The sequence below is a fragment of the Anolis sagrei genome, chromosome 4 (genome assembly GCF_037176765.1).
Source record: "Anolis sagrei isolate rAnoSag1 chromosome 4, rAnoSag1.mat, whole genome shotgun sequence".
In the NCBI taxonomy this organism is placed as follows: Eukaryota; Metazoa; Chordata; class Lepidosauria; order Squamata; family Dactyloidae; genus Anolis; species Anolis sagrei.
In genome coordinates, this window is record NC_090024.1 from 89052845 (window position 1) to 89069605 (window position 16761).

At 38.6% G+C, this 16761-nt stretch overlaps 1 protein-coding gene across 2 annotated transcripts; it reads right to left on the bottom strand.

Annotated features, from left to right (window-relative positions):
- Positions 1-667: 667 nt before the first annotated feature.
- Positions 668-16761, bottom strand: LOC132774538 (serpin B10-like). 2 transcript variants are annotated; one of them, XM_067467522.1, is made up of 8 exons: positions 16604-16761; positions 13178-13357; positions 11525-11638; positions 9221-9361; positions 7230-7347; positions 5516-5658; positions 3876-4043; positions 668-2379 (listed from the first exon to the last, which is right to left on the bottom strand). In XM_067467522.1, exons 2-8 carry the CDS (start codon positions 13343-13345, stop codon positions 1975-1977), a joined length of 1257 nt encoding a protein of 418 aa, XP_067323623.1. In that variant the 5' UTR covers positions 13346-13357; positions 16604-16761; the 3' UTR covers positions 668-1974. The 2 variants fall into 2 exon arrangements, with proteins under 2 accessions (XP_067323623.1, XP_060630711.2); XM_060774728.2 differs by lacking the exon at positions 16604-16761 and having other exon boundaries at positions 13178-13512.

Genomic DNA, 16761 nt, shown 5'->3' on the forward strand with positions numbered 1-16761 from the left:
TATCATACATGTTTTTGTGCCTAATAGATCTTTAATGGCAAAGATCATTGTCCATCCAGGATTCTTCTCAACATTCAAGACCTGGGATATTGATTGGAATTCAACATCATGCATATGGATGCCTAATTGGGAGTTATGCTTCCATAACTGATTGCATTACTGATCATTAGTCATGGTTCCTATGTAGGTTAAAACATGACTGCCCTGCAACCCACTCTACCAAATATCAGCTATACTGAGATAAGAGTGCCCATTCTGCTAGTGATTGGGGTATTGGTGGACGGCATTTCCAATTCTTTACTGCCAGTGAGTGGGGCTCCAAGAACCAGAAATTGTTACAGCCTCACCTGCATCTATGGCAGGCATCCTCAGAGGTTGTGAGGTCACAACTTCTGAGGATGTCTGTCTTAGATGCAGGTGAAACGGCAGGAGTGAATGCTTCTGGAACATGGCCATATAGCCTGAAAAACTTACAACAGCCTTTGTGTGTTTGCATTCGTTGGGGATGTGGGGAGATGTTAGGTATTTCTTGACTTGTTGAAGCAACTTCTAGGAAAAACTAAACTTTATTTCGCTTTGAGTCAGGAATTGCTCTCAAGTTTATTTTCTATTTGTTCAATGTATATATTTATATATAAAAAAACACCCGAGCCTCCACCCTGTTTTTGCAAGGTAGTTTTTATTGTTTAAAAGGATAGTTAAGTGATATCAACAGATATCTAAAGAGGAACATGAAACATCACTGCAATTCTTGTGCAAGGAATTTACACAATATATCTGAACTTATTTGGAAAACAGAATTCAAGTTCTTTGGCAGCTCCGTCAAAGTTCAGATTCAAACCCAGTGTAGATCCTCTGCCTTACTCATGGGGAAGCCCTCAGAAGACACCTCATGTTTATGCTTTAATAAGTAGCCCATGCTACTTACTCATATGCTACATTTATCTATTACAACATACAAAACTGACAAAGAGACTTGCACACATATTATTTCAAATATCCTATCCTATCATATTTGTCATCAATCCACTCCTTTGGTCTTCATGCAAATCTACCATTTGCCAAAATATACAATCCTGTACCTTTTTTTTCTATTTCTGGCTGAATAGCTTAACCATGGTTTTGTCCCATTGAGTATGAGGTCTGCCCAAAGGCCATACTTAATTGGTATCCAGTTCATTGGTTGACATGTCCATCGGTTCTCTTTTGTTCATGCTATATGCCTTGCCCATCTTCTTTTTGCCTCATAGATTTCATAGACCAGGTCCTGTACCTTGGATCTTTGACACAGCTTTTTATTGCTGACTTTATCTTTTGTCACACCACACATCCTTCTTTCCATCACTCTCTGATTCACTGCCAGTTTTTCCAATATACATCATTTCTATGCCACTTTTCATTTAAAAAATTCCAAAGAGTTTTACAATACTACCATGCTAAGAAATCATGAAACACAATCACATTTTTAAAATAAAATAGGAACGAGACAAAACATAACAATACATTACAATAAATTAAGACAACTCAAAATGGGCTCATGTTTATAGTACTAAATGTAACACCAAGTGTGACCATCTTTAGCTTACAACAATATAATCAGGAGGATGTAAATTGATTGATTTCGAGGAAAACTTCCATTAATGTTTGCAGTTTGAAAAGGATTATATCATGCTTCTTACTCTAGTTTGTATTGGTACTGAAAAAGCAATTTAGGAAAGACATGATAATTACCAAAAAGAAAATGCAAATTGTGTTGTATGTGGTTTTGGAGGTTTTCTGGATTTATTTTAAAACAGTGACTTGACTACTTGACATATCAGTTGTAGCCATATGTGCTTTCTGCCTTTCTCCATACATATAGAAAAGTGAAGAAACCTCACCTTATTTAGACATATTTCAACAAACTGGCTATCTTGTGTAAGTTCATGCCACAGCAACATCCTTCCTGTTTGCTAACTGAAAAGCTGAAATATTTTAGGGATGACAGAACCGGCCAAAGAAGAGAATGCTCTTGGTTTTATTATGCCTGATAAAAAACAGGAAAGGGTGGTCAGCTGCAAATAAAATGGCACCATGATCACTTCGTCCATCAATGCTAGCAGCACTTGAAGCGGCGGCCTCAGTGCCCTCTTCATTAATGTCAACAAAGCACTTGTGAAAAACCTGGGACAGGGCCAGCCTTTTTTTCTCAGACATCCCAGTGAAATCAGCTTGGCCTGAGCTGAAGGCATCTATTACCCCCATACTACTCAAAGCTGATTTGAGCTCATAGAGGTCTTCTAACTGAGCCTTAGGGAGATATACGTTGGCTTCAACTTCTTCCATTTCTTCTGGACTAGTCCACTTGGATAAGGACTCATAAGTCAATGCTCTTTCTAGCTGCAATTATATAGAAGGAAAAGACACACATTGTTACAAATCAGATCCTCAGATTCGTTCAATTAAATGTGCACAACTGTATTTTCTGGAATGTCTAAGAGAACAATGACAGCAGGACAACAATAGTTTTCCCTGGGAGTATGACAATTCAATTCTCTCACACCTGGAGAGCAGTGAAAGCCTGGAAAGCATTTCTTTTGCAAACAAAAATAATCCATTAATGATTTCCTTGTGAAAAAGCAATGTCTTCCAAGGTCTCCTCTAGGAGAACAACAGAAGTCAATGACTCCAACTGGTAAATTATCCTGCTGTGATTGTTATTTTCCTGTCTCATGTGATAAAATCCTAATCCTGACATCTTTTTGTCTTTGTGATATCTTACAAAGCTCCGAAACAATGCATTCAATTGTAAGGAATCATAGTAAAAGAACAATCTTCAGGGAAAACATCATAAATATATGCAACTGCAAAAGGCAGGAGAAAGCATGTGGAATTTTATATATTTATTTATTTACAACATTTCTACCCCGCCTTTCTCCACCCTAAGGGGACTCAGGGCAGTTTACACTTAGGCAACTATTTGATGCCTTCAAAAACAATGTACAATTAAAAACATTTAAATAGAAGTATAAAACACATCAAAACATTTAAAACATATAAAACAATACCTTCACTGTTAACCACGTTATCCAAAGACATAGTTTGGTCCATTCCAATAGTCATTGCACATAATTCCCTATTTAGCTATTTTACAAGATCTCCAAAGGCTTGATCAAAAAGCCATGTTTTTATTTTCTTATGAAAGGTCAGGGAGGAGGGGGCTGATCTAATATCCCTGGGAAGTGAATTCCATTGCCAAAGGGCCACCACTGAAATGGCCCTGTCTCTCATCCCCATCACTCCTGTGAAGGAGGTGGGACCAAGAGCAGGGCCTCGCCAGATGGTCTTAAGCTCCGAGGTGGTTCATAGGGAGAGATCAATTTGGATAGGTAAGCTCGGTTGAAACCATTTAGGACTTTGTAGGCTAAAGCCAGCAATTTGAATTGTGCTCGATAGCAGTCTGGCAGCCAGGGGGTTTGACGTAGTAGGGGGGTTGTATGTTCGCTATACGCTGCTCCAGTGAGCGATCTGTCTGCCACCCATTGGACTATTTGAAGATTCTGAACAGTCTTCAAAAGAAGCCCCACACAGAGCATGTTGCAGTAGTCTATATGGGATGTAACCAGAACGTGGACTACCATGGCCAAGTCTGACTTCCCAAGGTACAGGCACAACTGGCACACAAGCTTTAATGGTGCAAATGCTCCCCTGGCCACCACTGTGACTTATGGTTCCAGGCCCATTTTATTTTGGAGCAGATTTGGTGGTGATCTAGTTTGGGCACAGTTTGCTTCTCGGTTTTCCCCACAATTTCTGGCACTTTTCTCATCATCTACATGCTCTAAATAAATCTCTCAATTTTAGAACAATTTAAACATGACAAAACTTTAACTTACCATTTCCAGACCGGTGCTTCCATCATTAATGTCATCAGGGAGTAATATAAACATGCTGAGGTCATTTTTGATATATGGAAGCTCAAGAATTTGAGTTTGTAATTCCTTTATGTAGTTCCAATTAAATATATTGTGCTGGAACATCATCTTCACTGGCTTACTTGTGTTCTGAAAGATAATAAACACAGCTTTTATGTTTAGTGGAATATTTTTTTTAACATGCATGCGCTTGGGACTGTCAGGATCATGAGTCCTGCCATGTTTATTTGACACATATCATGTAGGTATTTTAGCCAATTCTTTCATTTTTTTTGTACTTGTTATCTAATAGCTTTGTTATTCTGTATGTTTTGATGTTGTTGTCTGGAAACTGCCGTGAGTCCCCCCCCCCCCCGGGGAGATAGAGTGGTATATATATAAATTATTATTATTATTATTATTATTATTATTATTATTATTATTATTATTATTATATAACAGGTATGCACATGTATTCTAGATGATAGATGTTGCCATGCTTTGAACATGTCAATACATGCTTGCATTTACAAGGGTCTGTGGGGAAATCTCTTCCTAGTGAAGAAATGTTTATCTAAGCCTAGAGAATTATTATGCTGCTGAAATCAGGAGTCGTATTACCAACCCAGACTCAAAGTCATTCTTATGACAGAAAAGACTAAGGGCTGGGCTAAGGATCAATGGGGAGAAAGCCTGTGCAAGATGAACTGAAGCTTCATCTTGAAAAATGAGATGACAACCTGTGTAATACAGTGATAAGTTAAGAGTTAAGAGTCTAATTTGTTTCATCAGTGAGCTCTTAATTCAAATTGCTCTTATCTCAAAGTGAATCTTCACATTGAAATGCTATTAATCTGTTCTGGCCCCCCAGACCTCCCTTCCCCCAATTTTTGGTACACTTTTAAAAATAAGAAAATGTACTTTATAAACAAATAATGTATAAATCCACATTCACATGGAACAATAAAAAAGAAAGATCAACTTTAAAATGGTAGAAGCACAAAGTTGTGGCAAGGAAGCACAAAGCAAAGAGGCAGAAGCATTATTTTCTTCATACTGTACTCCTCCAACCTCCCTCCCTCTCTTGCTCTCTGCATTAAGCCAAACATACCAGGAATAAAAATCACACAAAATCAGCTAACTCAAAGTTTCGCAAAGCGGAGAAGAGCAAAGCAGATAGCAATCTCCCAAAGCATACAAGAGCACAGGGCATGGAGGCTGCTCCCTTGAAGCCCTAAAGCCACTAGTGCTCCCTCTGGCGCTAGCTCTTAACTCAAAACATGGCTTGCATGTCAAAACAAAACAAGGGGTTGACCAATGGTTCTTAACTCAAAATAATCTTAATTTGGGATTATTTTAAGTCAAGGTTCCACTGTATTTTAACTGTGCAACATAGAAATGTATTATGCAATTACTATTTGCCAGATCTGACATTGTCCTTGGTATACCTAGCAACTTTGTTATCTGAAATAAAGTTTCTATGTTTTTGAGGACATCATCTTCTGAACTGAGTATGCATGCACTTGAGAAGGATCTTCCTTATAGTATCTTGCATAGTTGTTGAGTGATGAACTCAAGTGCTTTATTGCTTTTTGTTCATTTAGTATCATATAATTCCATACCTTGTTCAATCTGAAAGGCCTTTCTGTTGTGTCTTCTCTCTTAAATGGTTTCGACCAGTTTCCTTTGAAGTACAGTGCATTCACCAAGATCAGCTGAGTCAGTGAATTTACAGAGCCTTCATTTAACAGGTTCTTTATTTTACCTATCCAGGGAAGGATAGAAAAAGCCATTTATACATTTCTGCAGTGTTACTCATTTGGAAAAAAGGGAAACGTTGGTGTTGAGATAATCACTTAAAAGATGTGACTTCACCATTAACATTGTTGTGTGGTTTTGTCCAGTCACAAGATCAGGCCAAAATCGCATCTAGTTCATTGTTCTAATCCCATAGTTGTTGCCCAGATGCCAAGCAGAGCATGAGAAAAATACCATCCTCCTGCTTTTATTACCTAGCAGCATTCTATAGTACTGGAAATGGTGTTTTGATGCCATGATTATATAGAACTTACAAGTATTTCTCTCTTGTTTTCAAGATTTTTTGAGGTGTAAAATTTAAATCCTTCTGTTTTGCATGTGCCGTCCAATAAAGATCAAGTCATATAAAAAGTTTTCAGCTGCATTTGGATACAGCATGTATTCAACTGTAGTATTAGATACTAGAGAGTGGGAAATACTAGGCCTGGGTAACAATGGAAAAATTTGTTTCTAAAATTGATTTGTATTTGGGTTTTTTTTTTGTTTCGATATTTAAAATAATTACAAAATTTTCCTTTTAAAAAGTTCTATATTTACGAAATTTCGTAAATAGTAAAAAATTAACGAATCGATTTCCGAAACAATAACGAATCGATTCGTTAATGGCAGATGCGACCGCGAAATACGCTAAAAAACCTCCAAAACCTTCTGAAGCTTCCCTCTCCCTCTGTTGTTGACTGTTGGTGTGATATTATAATTTTTTTTTCACTAATTAAACCATAAAACTGGCCCAGACATGCGGAAATAATAACGAAACGACCTCAAAACAATAACGAAACGAATACAATATCGAAATACGAAGCATTTACAAAATGTTTTTGAAAATTCGTTTTTTTTAATAATTGCTCCAGAATGGTTCGTTATCGTTTTGTAATTGAAAAAATTAACGAATTATTCACGAATTACGAATTAACGAAACGAAACCGCCCAGCCCTAGGAAATACATCTAGTTTCTGCACAGCATACTTTGTTACACCATGCTACCTCCCCAAACTAAAAATCCTAGACAATGTTGCATATTCTCAAAGCAGTCTGTTGCAATCACTTTATTACTTCGTTTATCTTCACCAATTGTACTATATTGTGTTAACCAGCACTGTACACAATGCTTTAAATTAATTTTCACCACAGATTCTGATAAAGGTGATATGTTATTGGCAGTTTCAATTTTAGTTCTGTTGTTTTTTGAGCATGATATCTGTGGACCAATATTTCCAATGAGCTGCTGCCTTTGTTGCTGTTGTGTGTGTCTTCAAATTGTTTCCAACTTATGGTGAACCTAAGTTTTTCTTAGTAGATAAGTGGAGTTACAGTGCTGTAACTGTAGAGTATGAAAGGACCCTTTGTCTCCCCAGTAATTCATTTCCTTTTGTTTTTGTTGTGTGCCTTCAAATCCTAGTCCAATACACAAACCCCTTCATCACACTGACATTCTTTTTTCAATGAAGTATTAACTGTAGTCTCTAGATCCCTTTCCTGTTAAATTCTATATCAGAAAAAAAAACATTTGGCACTTACCTTCTGTCTGGTGTTCAACCCATGCATTGATCTCTTTTCTAACTTCTTCTGCAGATTTTTGGAAGTTTACTGTTTGTGGTTCTGTGTTATAATATTTCTTCATTGATTGTATATATTCCTGAAAAGTAAAGCGATGTTTTACGTTATTTAACAATATGTCAAGGCCAAATGGGGAGATAAAAAGCTTATCTATGAGTTGTCGAAGGCTTTCATGGTGAGAATCACATGGTTACTGTGAGTTTTCTGGGTTGTACGGTCATGTTCCAGAAGCATTCTCTCCTGGCATTTCTCCAAGGTGCTGAAACTTATTCTTAAAGTCTTGGCTATCTCCTTTAAATTTATCAAAATTCTAGAATAGATTCACCACCTCACTTGCAGAGAAGACATTAGCTGTTATTGCAGAGAAGGTAGCATTACAACTGCAGTTTAGTGGCTACCAGGTGACTCAAGGAATCAACAGAGTTTCACAAAGCCCCAGACAGCTTCTTTGTAGCACTTGACTTGTCATACTGAGATCTTTTTCAGATGATCTGTCCCAGGATGCATCCACACCGTAGAATTAATGCAGTTTGACACCACTTTAACTGCTATGGTTCAAGACTATGGAATCATGGGAGTTGAAGTTTTACAGTGTCTTTAGCCCTCTTTGCCAAAAAGTGCAAATGCCTCACCAAACTACAATCCCCTTGATTTCACAGCCATGGCAATTAAAGTTGTGTCAGGCTGCATTCATTCTTCAGTATAGATGCATCCGCTGTCTACTATCTAGTCCAATGGTTCTCAACCTGTGGGTCCCCAGGTGTTTTGGTCTACAACTCCTGGAAATCCCAGCCAGTTTACCAGCTGTTAGGATTTCAGAGACTACTGCAATGCTGTCTACGTGGGGTTGCCTATGAAGACTGCTCGGAAGCTACAAATGGTCCAACGATCGGCAGCCAGGTTGTTAACAGGAGTGGCACTCAGGGAGCACACCACTCCTCTGTTGCGCCAGCTCCACTGGCTGCCAATTTGCTACCGGGCACAATTCAAAGTGCTGGCTTTAGCCTTTAAAGCCCTAAACGGTTCTGGCCCGACCTATCTGTCCGAACACATCACCCCCTATGAACCAGTTAGGACATTAAGATTGTCCGGGGAGGCCCTGCTCTCGATCCCGCCAGCCTCACAAGCATGGCTGGTGGGGACGAGAGACAGGGCCTTCTCAGTGGTGGCCCCCCGGCTGTGGAACGTCCTTCTCGCAGACATTAGATTGGCCCCCTCCCTGCTGGCATTCAGGAGAAGAGTAAAGACCTGGCTCTTTGAACAGGCATTTAATTAAGCAGTGCAACCAATTGATTGATCTTGGAACTTGGAATAATGGACGAGGAAATCGGATTATGACTTTACTGATGAGACGTGATGGATTAGTTATATGGATGTATTGATGTTATATTGATGTATTGATGTATTGTTATATTGATGTAGTTGGTGTAGTTGCCTTAGTTACTGTTTTAAATGCTAATGTTGTACACTTTGTATATTGACCTGGCTATAAACCGCACTGAGTCGCCTACGGGCTGAGAGAGTGCGGTATACAAATAAAGTAAATAAATAAATAAATAATAAATTTCTGGGAGTTCAAAGCCAAAACATCTGGGGATCCACAGGTTAAGAACCACTCTGACCTACCTGCCTTCTCAAGGCCACTAAGATATGCAGTGTTGTTGCATTGGAAATTCGTGGTAAGGAAAAACAAAGATATTCTAACATGTGGCTAATGAAGATATAGTTGAGAAAACACAGGAAAGAGTTCAGACTATATTGACAAACAGATTCTAACAAACGCAGTTCTAGTTTTTGAAATCCAGAAGCTACAAACACCACAGATTCAATATATAAGAAAACCAAGCCTTACAAGAAAATCTATGACTTTCTAGAGCATATTTACATACATTTGTAGAATATACTTATGCACACTTTTTCTATTCCGTAATCAATGAAAAAAGCTCACTTACTGTTTGAAAAGGCACCGATCTGTCTCCATAAAGCTGATGGACACTTCTCAGCAAAAAATGTTTTGAAGGTTGGTTGATTTCTTGGCTAAGTGCCTGGAATCTTGAATGGATGTTGCTTGATGGTTCAGCTGGTAGTTTAAACTTTAAAAAAAACACCACCCTACATTACACGTATAATCTTGTCTATATATTTTCTTAAATGTCTCATTATTTCTCATTAGTCTCTGCACATGATATGTGACCCATCAGATATCCTTGTGCTGCAACTCCCATCTTCTACTGCCAATGGAAGATTTAACAACCTTTAGAAGAACATACATTCCCCACTCAATGCTTTCTATTATTTTTTCGTATTTCGAATGAATGATTTTATTCTGAGATTGTCAAAATGATTAGATTCACCCAACAGTCCATTCTTTTCCACCTTGTTTGGCCTGAAAATAGAGCCTGTGGCTTATTTTCTTTGACATACAACTTTCATTACTAGCATTGCATATTGAATCTGAATTCATATCAGCTGCTTTGGGAGGTTAGCTTTGCCTGAATAATGAGGCTAATGATCTATAAAATGTAATGTTTGTTTGTGAGATTAACTCAAAAACCACTGGATGCATTGGCACCAGATTTGGACACAAGACACCTAACAACCCAATGTATGTCCTTCACTCAAAAAAACATGCTTTTGTCATTTGGAAGTTGTAGTTGCTGGGATTTATAATTCACCTACAATCAAAGAGCCCCACCAACGATGGAATTGAACCAAACTTGGCACACAGTTCTCCCATGACCAACAGAAAATACTCGAAGGGTTTGGTGGGCAGTCTTCTTTGGTTTTGGAGTTGTAGTTCACCTACATCCAGAGAGCACTGTGGACTCAAACAATCATGGATCTAGACCAAACTCTACATGAAAACTCAATATGCCCAAATGTGTACACTGGTGGAGTTTGGGGAAAATAGAATCTTGAGATTTGGGAGTTGTAGTTGCTGGGATTTGTAGGTCACCTACAATCACAGAGCATTCCGAACCCGACCAACCGTAGAATTGGGCCAAACCTCCCACACAGAACCCCCAGGACCACCAGAGTGGGCCACAGCAACGCGTGGCAGGGGACAGCTAGTATATAATAAAAATGGTAATGAAAATATCAGATAAGCACAAAACGCTGTGATAAATTCATGGACACTCTAGTTTTCCCCAAGATCAAATACAATGTTTTATGGGATGAAAGTGGAGTACATACAACCATCCAGATTTTTCTGATCTATGTTTCCTTTCCCCCCTGCATTCACTATTGGCCAAGTTAGTTAGGGCTGATGGGAGATATAGTCAACAGCCTATCAAAAGTGACATGTCTCCTACTGGATTTAAGAAAAAATGGGATAAAAAATTAAATCCTAACTACAATTATGCAATGGATACTTTAACAACTCTATATGTCTCAGGCCCCTTCCACACAGATGAATAAAATCCCACATTTTCTGCTTTGAACTCAGATATATGGCAGTGTGGACTCAAATAAACCAGTTCAAAGCAGATATTGTGGGCTATTCTGCCTTGATATTCTGGGTTATACGACTGTGTGGAAGGGCCCTCTGTGATTACTTCACATTGCAGGATTGATCAGAGAAAGAGAACCATGTTTTCACTGAATTTCTTTAAAAGATATAAAAAATGCATACAGTTTCAGCTGAAAATGGACAACAAAGTCACATTTTTTGTAAATGTTCAATTCCTGTGGGCTATATTTTATTGTCTGACTTGAGTGACCCGTTTAATCTTTAATGGAAAGACATGAAGGCTTTCATTTGAAGAACTTTGTGCAAACAAGTGTGTGTAAACTAGGAATCATGCAATTCTCATTGCTTTAAAATGTACAATTCATTTTTTCAAAGTCAGTTAGAAATGTTCAAATAGCTTATTAAAATAGTAATTTGGGGGGGGGGGGGGGGTGTTTGTCAGGAGCAACTTGAGGAACTCCAAGCCGCTTCTGGTGTGAGAGAATGCCAGGGAATGCCCGGATATTTTACCATCCTATAGGAGGCTTCTCTCGTGTCCCCGCATGAGAAGCTGGAGCTGACAGATGGGAGCTCACCCCACTCTTCCAGATTCAAACCCCTGACCTTTCAACCAGCAGTCCTGTTGGCCAAGAGCTTAACCCATTATGCCACTGGGATATCCAACCTTACTATTATTTCCATTCAGTGTTAGAGTATCCAATTTTTTTAAATGCAGTTTTTATGAATGAAAAGGCAAATATACATTCAATTTAGCTATGTTCAGTGTTTGTTTTAAAGATGTTACCTTTTGAATAGAGATGCAGGGGTTGTACAACAGCTCCTCAAATCTGGAATACGCTCGTGTTTTTCTCCTAATTTGCATGGTCTCAATGCCCCCAGCTTTATCAAAGTGAAACACCTGCAATTTGGATAAATTTGGGGGAAGAAATTAGACTTTTGGAGCACTTTATGCATCAATCATCTACCCGTTGTTGCCTTTCTAGGGTTTTTTTTTCTGTTTCTTCCATATTTTTTTCTTTACCAGAAACATATTACAGAAAGAAAGAGAGAATTGGTGCAGAACATCTCTTGAATGGAAGCCCCAGGAATTCTCTGTCTAATGAAAGCTTTGAATAGCCACCAGAAACCAATGAGTCATTATGATTTCTAATATGCTCATAACTCATGTCTGTGTCACGAGATTAAGAAAGATTAGATGCAATTTATCCCTAGACATTATCATTGTCCAAGTATCTGCCTGTTCTACTGTGTTCTAAGTACCACAATCTGGTTCCACTCTAAACTCACCTCAGGAAATATTTAATTGAGAACAAGGTGATGACCCAATGCCATACCACTGTTAAAACATTTCTCAAATGATACACTGTACCAATGTTGAAAGGGAAAAGAATTGTCTTGACTCTGTTTACAACGCCCCCCCCCCCCCCGTTGAATGCCTTCTGTACAAGTAGACAAAGAAAATGTACCCATGCAGCATGAACTCTGGATCTCAAACATAATAGGGTGTGTGTATAATACTTATATGTACTAAGAGAATGCTGACTTTGAGTAATTGTAAAAAGGGCATCTATAACATTAATTGACCTGATTTTATTAGACATGCAAACCCGATATTAGTCAACAAAATGAAGACCATTGTAGATCGTGCTTGAAACCTGTGTTGGTATCTACACAAATAGTATACAATTTGTTGAGGCAACTGAATAGATGCATTCTGACACTTATCTTAGGACTTCATCCCACAGGCTTAGGTTTCTGTTTCCCTGCATTTTGGAAATGGAGCTCTACAAGAGTCCCATGGAGGCCATATGACTTAAAGGTGTTTTCGGTGGGACTCTGTTTCCATGGTGCATGGAAATGTAACCCTAATCAGTCTTCAGGAGTTGGGTGTTATTCAACTTCAAAGTTACTCTTCAAGTTATTAATTAGACTCAGTTATGTATTTCACAATGTAGCATGCACAAAATTAAAGGCACATTGATTCCTCACCATGTGCTTTAATATTTGCATTCTAACAAGTTTGAATACCAGTTCAACCAATTTTGAAAAGAGGGAGAAAAGTACAAAAAACAAAACACATACACACACAGCTAAGTAATTCCTACATTAAAACTGACCCAAAAGACGCAACTGTAGAATTTCAGTTTTTCTTTTGTTATCTTACATAATCCAGGGAAACCATCATTGTTTTTGCTTTTGTTGCAATTTGTAGGGAGGAAAAAAGTATTACTTTGAGTACTGAATGAAGTGTACCTCCCATTTTAATCTAAACACACCTCCCATTTTTATCCAAACACACAATGTAATAACCATTGAATGATTGGGAGTCATTGCTGTAGTTCACAAATACCTTTCTATACAGACTACTCAAGTTACACACAGTAGAAGCAGGAATTCTCCTCAGAAGTTTTAAGTTATAAATAAGTACAAATATTACCTTTGCAATCTGCTCTGCAGTACGGCCTTTGGTTCCAAGATACACAGTGATCATGACGGATGAAATACTCCAGGGTGAAAACAGGATATTTTTGTTGTTTTCATTCTTGCATATGCATTTGAAGAAGTCAATAGCAAAGCCAGTGTTTGCTATCACCAGAGGCTCCATTTCTATTTAAACCTATTGAAATTAGACACAAAAATACATTTTAGCGTATTTCTATTCCCTAGGAACAGTTATCCAAGCCTTGCTATTACAGATACTCTGCAAATTTTGAAAAAGAAAAGGAAAAGAAACAGGCAACTGGCCTGAAAGATAAACTTTCTGAAACAATGAATCAGTCATTTTGGACCACAGAAAATATATCTCCATCATTTTGGACCACAAAAAGTATCTCTCCCACATTTTGTCACTAAGCAATATGACATCATACATTATTTTGTGGCTTCAAGCCTTTTCCTGTCAACACTGGGGTTTTTTTGTGATGGAATCTTGTCTTTGGTCTGTGACATTAAAAAGATTAAGACCAAATCTTATTGGTAGACCCAGGCACAGGGACAACCAACCCTTGCAGATTCAATAGAGCTACCCAAACTAAGGCCTCTTCTACACTGCCATATAAAATCAAGATGATCTACTTTGAACTGGATTATATGGCGGTATAGACTCATATAATCCAGTTCAAAGCAGATGATCTGGATTATCTATTTTGATAATCTGGATTTTATGGGGTCCAAGACTTGTTTAGGGAAACACAAACCAGAGCTCCCAATCAACTTCAAGATCACGGGGTCCCCAAACTAAACCTGTGAACAGATGTGGCCCTCCCAGGTCATTTACTTGGCCCTTGCCCTAAACCTTAGACTTAGTGTTATCTTGAGTCTGAAACAACTTGAATGCAGACCACTACAACAATCCTAATTGGTTTTACTCTGACAGCCAAAAACAGGGCCACACTTCCTATTGAAATTCTGGCAAGTTTATGTTGGTTACAACTGTTATTAATTTTAAATATTGTAGTGTTCTTTTATGGGGGTTTTTTTGCACTAAAAATAAGATATATGCCATGTACTGTAGAGAGTGTTTTCAGGATCCTTTTGTTTCAGTGGTTTATTTGTCTACTCCCAACAATAGTAATTAAGGTCTAGTCTTGTCTCTCACCCTCACAATAATTTTCTTAAAAACACTTTCATAATTCCACTCCTTAATAATCCAGTTCCACCCAACTGAGCCACCTACGCACAATACCATGTCCAATTTTTCCCAGGCCACATTAATACTTGTCAATGTTTTTAGGAGACATGGCCACCTTTACACATTAATTAGGATGAGATGTTGAAAAAGGTAATGGGACCTTTGGTGACCGGTGGTCTGAACAGGAAGTGCTCCTCATTTAGCCACTGAGGTGAGGAGTTGTGTCCCCACAGTTGACCCACAAACCACTACTGCATAGAATAGATGATGTCCTCAAAGCTCAGTTGATCCCTGTTATCATGTCATGGTATTTATGCATTGTGTGTGGAAGATTGCATGTAAATCTGTACATAAATAAGCTTTTGTGATCTCTATGGCAAAACCAAATATACAGCACCTACTCCCAGATGTCCTTTTCAAAGACCCACTTCATTCATTTAGCATGGGAAAGGGATCATCATGTATTCTTTTACTGCACTTATATGTATGAAAGCAGCTAATACCAAGAGGATTAAACTGAGACTGTCTTGCTTTGACCATATTATGAGAATACATGACTCAATTGGTCAAATAGAAGGCAGAAGGAATAAAAGAAGACCACATTCTAGATAGATAGATTCAGGACCTCATCAGATGGGGGACAGCGGGGAAAACAGTGGAGCAGCATATCGATTCATTCCTTTGCCATCACACAACCTTTTATGGCTGCCCCCGGTTTCCTCCGACGCTGTCCCTGGCTTAGTGAATCAGAACACGTATAGTCACTCATGTTCTCAGGGCTGCCTCTGGTCATGCTGTGGAGATACAGCCAGGATGGAGCTCCACCAGAAGTAGTCCTTCTTCATGTGATGGACTCCGCCCTGGCTGTGTCTCACTAGCATCCTAGGATGGGGAAAAAGCCCCATGTGATGAAGTCATCAACCAGGGAAATCATGGCCTTGAGTCTGAAAGAACTGAATTGGGCTGTGGACAGGCATGTAGCGGGGGGGGGGGGGGGCTTGGGGGGCTTCAGCCCCCCCCCCAAATTCTCATGGCGGTCCATGAGAAGGCCTTACTGGTGCATTATTTAAACTGTTATGTTATTCATATCATGATCTGATCACCATGCTCAATATATCCCATATGCATGGGGGTATTGGGGTAACGATACAAAAGGTTTGCTAGGGTAGACCCTCTTTCACTCAGACTCAGCCCCTCCCCGAACCAAACTCAGCCCCCCCCCCCGAAAAAAAATCCTGGCTATGGGCCTGACTGTGGATGATAGGGTGACTTGGAGGTCTCTCATTCTTGCAGTCACCATAAATCGAAGTTGACTTAATGGCATTTAATAACAATAACAATATACCACAAACCAAAGATGATTATTCATTACTTGCTGCTTCTGAAATTCAGAAGTGTAGACCCGTAAATGCAGAAGCAGCATAATCCAAAGAAAAAAAGACAGCATCACAAGGTTTGATCTGGTGCCTTTAACAATAGCTTGGTGAGCAAAAATCTATAGGTGATGTCATTGTTATGTACCTTAAAATCATGTTCCCCTTGGACTGGTTGCCTCCTCCTAGCGAGCTGGCTATTTAAACTCCACTACCCTTGGTGGGCTTTTAGGCCGATTTCAAAGTTCAACTAATACATTATTCTGGACCAAAATCATGGTGATTTTTGCAATTAAAAAAATTGTTGTATGTGTTCAGACAATTTTATGTGCCAGTCTATACATTTTCATGGCTGCTAGTCCTTTTAAATAAGAGACTCCCTTGAAGGTACAGTTGATGTTCTGTGTCCATAGATTTCACCATCAATAGCTTCAAAATATATTTTAAAACATATTTTAAAATCTAGATTTTGACTACACCCCTCTCCCGCCACTGGCATTTGTGCCCACCCTTTAAGGAAGGAAGGAAGGAAGGAAGGAAGGAAGGAAGGAAGGAAAAAGCGATATAACATTTCAGTGAAATATAGTCAATTCTAGTTATGATATAATACATTTTAGATTATTACTCTATGAACGTCAGATGTAATCTTATGCATATCTTCAGAAACAGGTGTCACTGAAGACAGCAGTGGATAAACATACATCGTTAAACGAATTCACATTGAATTATAATATAAAGTACATTTTTTCTTAAATTAACCAGTATAAAACATGCAATTTCTATCACTGCCCTATTAGTATATTACATATATTTGTTGTGGCAGCATCACTGTGTACTGAAGATACAAATCTTGACATACCTTGTTGAATCCAACAGCTGAAGCAGGTACTTTACCTTAATGTACTTCTGAGGGCATGCCACACTGTTTATATAGGATTTCTTACCACTCCCAAAGAAACTCTTCCAGTTTCTCAATGTGCATGAGGCAATATGTCCCTGTGGAAAAACTGAAGCATC

Coding starts and splice junctions, on each gene's coding strand:
- LOC132774538 (XM_067467522.1), bottom strand. CDS start 13,345: ATGGAGCCTCTGGTGATAGCAAACACTGGCTTTGCTATTGACTTCTTC. Junction 9,362..11,524: donor CCTGCATCTCTATTCAAAAG/GTAACATCTTTA, acceptor TTTTTTTTAAAG/TTTAAACTACCAGCTGAACC. Junction 4,044..5,515: donor GGCCTTTCAGATTGAACAAG/GTATGGAATTAT, acceptor ATTATCTTTCAG/AACACAAGTAAGCCAGTGAA.